Consider the following 6,000-nt stretch of genomic DNA (forward strand, 5'->3'; position numbering starts at 1 on the left):
CAGGATAAAATAAAAGCAAATTTCTGCTCCTCATGGAGCTTAATTTAGCTCCTCCATTTTCTCTATGATTTTGCAAGTGAAAGTACCTACCAAGTCCTATTACAGAAATTTGATTAAATTAGTCCCTCAATTATTATACATAAATATCACTACATATCAAACCGGATGTATAAATTGTTGTCCTAGATCAACCCCAAAGCAAGGCAAGAACATGACCAAATGACAGCTTTAAAAATGTATAAACAGTTATGTGTGCTGTTTCAGTGAATGTAGTCAAAGCTACGTGTTTCATATAGGAGAGGAAGAGGGTATAAAAAACCTGGACAAAATTCAGGACATATAACTGCAAAACTAGATAGTTTGTGAGCTTGAAAATAAACTTTACCCAAGTCTTAATAAGATTTTGCAAAAATGGCAACTTCATCAGCAGGCTTGCCTGTCATCAAGCATGCTTTGGTCCCCTGAGGCTGTTCGAAGGGGAAACAGCGAATCGTTGCCCCTGTTTCTTCTTTTATCCGTAACTCATCTGCATCACTGCAGCCACAATAGAAATATATTGTCGGACTCACAAATGCACATGTTTCAGTAAATATATAGTCAAATGAACAATAGTCAAATAGTTCTGATATGGCTATCATCAATGAAAAAGAGTAGTATACCTAGCAGACCAAGGACCCCTAGCCCATTTGCCCAAAGATATTGCTTCTTTGAGTTCTTCATAAGAGCTCACATCCACTATGTTACTGCAAAGAGTCCAGGAAGCATTAGAAATAAGAGCAAAGAAGTCCAGAGTGAAGAGAAGCATATGGGTTCTGTTCAACTCAAAAAATTCTGTGAAGCTCTCAAGGAAGTTGAAGCTTCCAAGAGCGATAGATACAAGAATACATCCATCTAGTAAACATGAACCATTCGATCAATCAGATGAACATCTATTAAGACAAAGCGAAGACATTGTCAGAAATTGAATATCCCCAAAGCGGTCCTATTATTTATAGTTTCTAGAAATGCCAATAATAAGAATTTGCAATGGCAACACTTTGAAGAGATTTTGCAGGTTTAATTAATTAAGTAGATGTAAGAATTACAGAACAATGTGCTTTTAATCAAAACATCAATTCTACCAATCCCTAAATCCTTCAAGGTCTACCATTGAACTGAAGGCAGCTATTCTTGTAAGCTCTAAAAACAAGAAGCTAGTTATGCAGTTTATCTGTTGTTTACAAATGAAAGAGCAGGTTTGCCAATTCAATGGTCATGCTAAAGCTTCACAAACTCATCATATACACATACATAGTACATTTATAAGCTTGATTCAACCCAAATAGCTACCGGGTTGCCATAATGAACATCAAAGGTCAAAAAATTTGTTATCAGTCAAGTTCTCCTTGGGTTAAAACTCTTAATAATTGCTTGAGAAAGAAAACAAACCTGTCCCGGAAAGATATTGCCCTCTGAAGAAGAGATGATTGGATCTCATCCAATCTGTCTTTGACATAAGCTTCCAATATTGAAGGTTCCATTGATATTCCAAAAACTTTCCCTTGCTTCCCAGGAATATCTCTTCTAGATATGACAACACTCCCACTCGAAACATCACGGGGACCAATTTCAATCCTCAGAGGCACTCCCTACAAAATTATTATCTAAAGCTTGAGGCAGATGAAAGTTAAATATATTTTTTGCAAAGCAAATAAGATCAGACTACATCACATGATAAAATAATATAAGCACCCAAAAAACTCAAGGGATGGATCACAACTTCATCCATACACATTTTCTGGATCATGGACAGAAGTTGTATGAACTTCCTAGGAGATTCCTTATCCCGGTTTTTTAGCTTGAGGAAGAACATAGAGTTAAGAAATAAGCTTTATACTTCGGCATAACCAACATAAGTTCTGCCCATTTTAAGGTAAAGATACCTTCATCTCCCAGAAATTGAACTTCCATCCTGGTGTTCTCTGATCTGTGTCATCAAGTTTAACCTTAAGTCCAGCATTTTTCAGAGTTTCTGCAACAGAAGATGCAGCATCTAGAACTCCTGTTTTCTCATCAACCTTCTTCCAAATAGGTACAATTACCACCTGAAAGCGTATGGTAGACAACACAAAAAGACAATCATCATAAAAATAATAAAAAATTGTAAGAGAGACTCAAGGCATTTTTTTCCTTTTTGGCTTTTCTTTTTTTTTTTAAATTTATTAAGCATTACCACTTGAAAGATGAACAATTGAACCAAGAAGATAAGTATATTCTGATGATTATGTGTTGTAGGAACAGACAACGGCTGGCATTATCACATACACTTGACTGGAACAAGTAAAAGATATAAATGAAGATCATATGCAAAGCCAAAACTCTAATTAGTTTAAAAGCCAGTAATTACAAGGAAAGCAAGGAGAATAGACCACTAGCACCTCAATACTTACAAGCATCTTTGCCCTTAAGATCAAGAAGTCTAGATAAGCATCAGACTCATTAATGCCCTATTGAGACATCATTTCGGAACTGGTAAGCCCACGCAGGGAGACTGTTTTGTCTCAAAGAAAATAATTGAGTTCTTATAAAAATGGATGTGGTGATATAGACTCCAATTATATACATATTTTCCTCTTCCCTTTTCTTTCTTTTTTGAGTATTATTATTGGTAAAAGAAGTATCTCTAAGGGACACCTCGATGGTTGGGATCTGGTAATTCGAACTTGGACATCTCAAGTACAATTCTTAGGAGGACAAGGCTTTTATAGATGGGAAAGATACTCCATTTTGTTACCCAAAGCCCAGTGAATGACCATATGCAGGTTTAATAAACCAACAAAATTTGTTGTCAAGACAGCTATAACAACAACACCCACTATTACTTTTTTTAAATCAAAAAAAAAAAATACTCTCTCTCAACTATTAAAACATGTTACACAAGTGGTTCTCCCAATATTTATTTAGCTTCAGAACAACATTGTGTATCGATAAATCGCATGAAGATAATCTAATATCCAGAAAGTTGTTTGCAAACATAGTTCCACCATAAATATCATTCTACTTATACGCTCCACCTTACAGGCTGAACCATAGCTACCAAAAGGGTCTGAATTGTATTTTGCGTAACTTCTTAAAAGAATAACATGCTTCTTCTACAGCAAACAGAATCCCAAGATCGCTTACAATTGACTAGCAGTCTCAGCCCCATAATTTTATATCACCAGCATATTTACCATTGCCTTTGATAAGAAAAGGACCAATCAACTAATGCCAGCAACAGTTCAGGCCATCTATTACAGTTTATCGTTACATACCTGTATTGGTGCAATTCTCGGAGGAAGCATCAGGCCGGCATCATCTCCATGGGTCATTATAATACCACCAACAAACCTTGTGCTGATTGCCCAAGATGTTTGCCACACATGTTGCCTTAGTCCATTTTCATCAGCGAACTGCCCAAGCATAACTTTCAGTCAAAAGCCTTTATTAATTATAGAGTTACCAATACAATGGCCAGTACAATATGCAACAAAAGGGATCGATCATTCACTTTAGCATTTGAAAGGCCTATGCCTACCAGAAACAAATAGAAAAGAAAATTGCTGCAAGCCCTTTGTGGGAGGACAATCATAAATGAATAAAACGGACAGCTAAGTACAAAAATGTCCTCCATCCTACAGTGTCTAAGCAGTGTTATAATCTTTTTAAAAATATATACTAACCTTGCCTGGCTTTTGGATTGGCTTTCTGAAATTGCTAGGACCAAGAGCAGAGACAGTAAAACAATAAATTACTACAACAACGAGAACATGAGGAAAAAAAAAAACCTAAAGCAACCCTAGACAACCAATAACAGAAGCCTGTGTAATCCTGGAAAATGTCTCCCAAAAACAAATGTGTCATTAAGTGGAAAAAATCCATGACAGTGCCTATATTCAATAATAACCGAAGGTTTAAAGAGTTAACCACAAAAAGATAGCAGGTACATATTTCATCTATGTGAAAGTAAATAACAGAAGTGCATTGCTTGCCAGCAATTTCCTTAACATTAAACTTCATCGGTAAACAAATTATTTGCTCCCTGCATGCATATCCATATCAGGAATGAAAAAGAGATAAAAAAAGGAGCACCCCATGTATAAATCACCTGTGTCCCAAAAGCACGGGAGAAGTTTTGCCCAAGATTGTGGCTGGTTCCAGCTTGCAAGGCCTTGCGATCACCCATCATAGCCTCTATTGTATAGGTTTTGTCAGCACCAGCAAATGTTTCCACTTTAGATTTTCTACCTGCAATTACAGGTATTGCAGCTTGCTCATAAGCAAACTTTGTATAGACATCAATCATTTGCAGTGCCTGCAGTTCAGTAGCATCCAATCCTTTAAATAAAAACAATACCATCTAAATTCATCATGTCTAAGCCATAGGTAAAGTGACATAAACCTCTTTTTCTGCCTCTTCCAGTGTGGCATGAGCTGTGTGACCTTCCTGCCAAAGAAATTCAAGGGTCCTTACAAATGGTTTCGTCCGCATCTCCCATCTTGTGACATTTGCCCACTGAATGGAATAAAACAAGGGAAACACAGTAAGTGGCAACCCTGCATAACTGTATAAACAGGCCAAATATATAACTAAGCTTATACCTGATTGATCATTAGAGGGAGATCACGATAACTGTGAATCCACTGTGTAAACATATGATTTACTATAGTTTCACTGGTAGGTCGAACCTGTCACAACCTCAGGAAGTATAACAATCAAAGGCAAAACTCAGGTCATGTCATCATGGTTACTCATGAACCAGCATTTTCATTAAAAAGTCATTCAGTTCGTATACCACTGAATATAATTAAGCTAATTCATAAAATTGCATTGATAACACTCGGTAATACTATAAACAAAAAGAGTTAAGCTAAGTAATACTAAATGTGTACCACAAGTTTCTCTTCGAGTTCCTTGCCTCCTCCAATCGTAACAAGAGCTAATTCAGGACTAAATCCCTCAACATGGCTAGCTTCTTTCTCTATAAATGAGTATGGAATAAACTGCAGTCACAAAGTAAATTTCACAAACCATTAAGCTAAAGTAGGTAAAGCAAATATACAAAATGATAGCTTAAAACTTATCCAAAAAAAAAAATCACCTGTGGAAAGTACATGTTACTGTGCCCAGTCTCCTTGAATTTAACATTCAAATAATCCTGCAAAATTTTCAAAATCAACTAAAATTTCGAAAGATAAAAAGAGCAATTATTAGTGTAATTTGGAAGAAAATGAAGCGACCTGAATTGCTTCCCACATAGCGTAACCATAGGGTCGAATAACCATGGTACCACGAACGGGACCATAATCAGCTAGCTCAGCATTAGCAATAACATCAAGATACCAAGCATTGAAGTCCTGAGACCGAGGCGTGATGACTCGGTCAGTACTCCCCCGGTCTTGGACTCGGCCGCTCTTCTTACTGTCAACTCGGTCCTCGGTTTCCGTTGGACTCGAAGCCGCGCTTTGGGCGGAGAACCCAGCAGCCAGAGGCAGACGGAGATGGAGACGCCGCCGAAGAGACACCGTGGAGCGGCGGGTAAAGGAAGGAGAGATGAGGGAGGTGAGCGCCGGTAGTCTTAGAGACGACACCATTTCCGTTGGGGATTTCGGAGTTTTTCAATTTACAGTGTTCACGAGTGTTGAAGCCTGCTTCATGGTCGAAGAGATGAGATTTCTAAAGAGGTAGGGATTGGGTGCGCCCGTGTACATTGAGGATTATGATCGTTCGATCTTTTTGGTCGCTGAATTAGTATTTGTCAAACAAGATCATGTGTAGCTGGGCTGAATAGCCGTGGTTGATCCAAAGAGGGGCTAAATCCTACACATAAAAAACACCTTAACATGTCCGCGTAAACCAGTCAACTTGACGGATTAATTCGGGTTGCTTACGTCGGGTTAATTCGGGTTTGTTGATTTTTTCTATGAATTCATCTCGTTGTGTAATTACCCTAATTTCAATTTACTAGTTTCCATCCTTCC

At 37.6% G+C, this 6,000-nt stretch overlaps 1 protein-coding gene across 1 annotated transcript; it reads right to left on the reverse strand.

Moving 5' to 3' along the window:
- Positions 1-108: 108 nt before the first annotated feature.
- LOC105765521 (proline--tRNA ligase, chloroplastic/mitochondrial) lies at positions 109-5,771 on the reverse strand. Its single transcript, XM_012584677.2, has 11 exons — positions 5,260-5,771; positions 5,121-5,177; positions 4,912-5,022; positions 4,621-4,707; positions 4,421-4,534; positions 4,127-4,333; positions 3,294-3,431; positions 1,923-2,084; positions 1,429-1,628; positions 660-743; positions 109-534 (listed from the first exon to the last, which is right to left on the reverse strand). The coding sequence occupies exons 1-11, from the start codon at positions 5,611-5,613 to the stop codon at positions 393-395; spliced, it is 1,656 nt and encodes a 551-aa protein (XP_012440131.1). The 5' UTR covers positions 5,614-5,771; the 3' UTR covers positions 109-392.
- Positions 5,772-6,000: the final 229 nt, after the last annotated feature.

The sequence above is a fragment of the Gossypium raimondii genome, chromosome 12 (assembly GCF_025698545.1).
Source record: "Gossypium raimondii isolate GPD5lz chromosome 12, ASM2569854v1, whole genome shotgun sequence".
In the NCBI taxonomy this organism is placed as follows: domain Eukaryota; kingdom Viridiplantae; phylum Streptophyta; class Magnoliopsida; order Malvales; family Malvaceae; genus Gossypium; species Gossypium raimondii.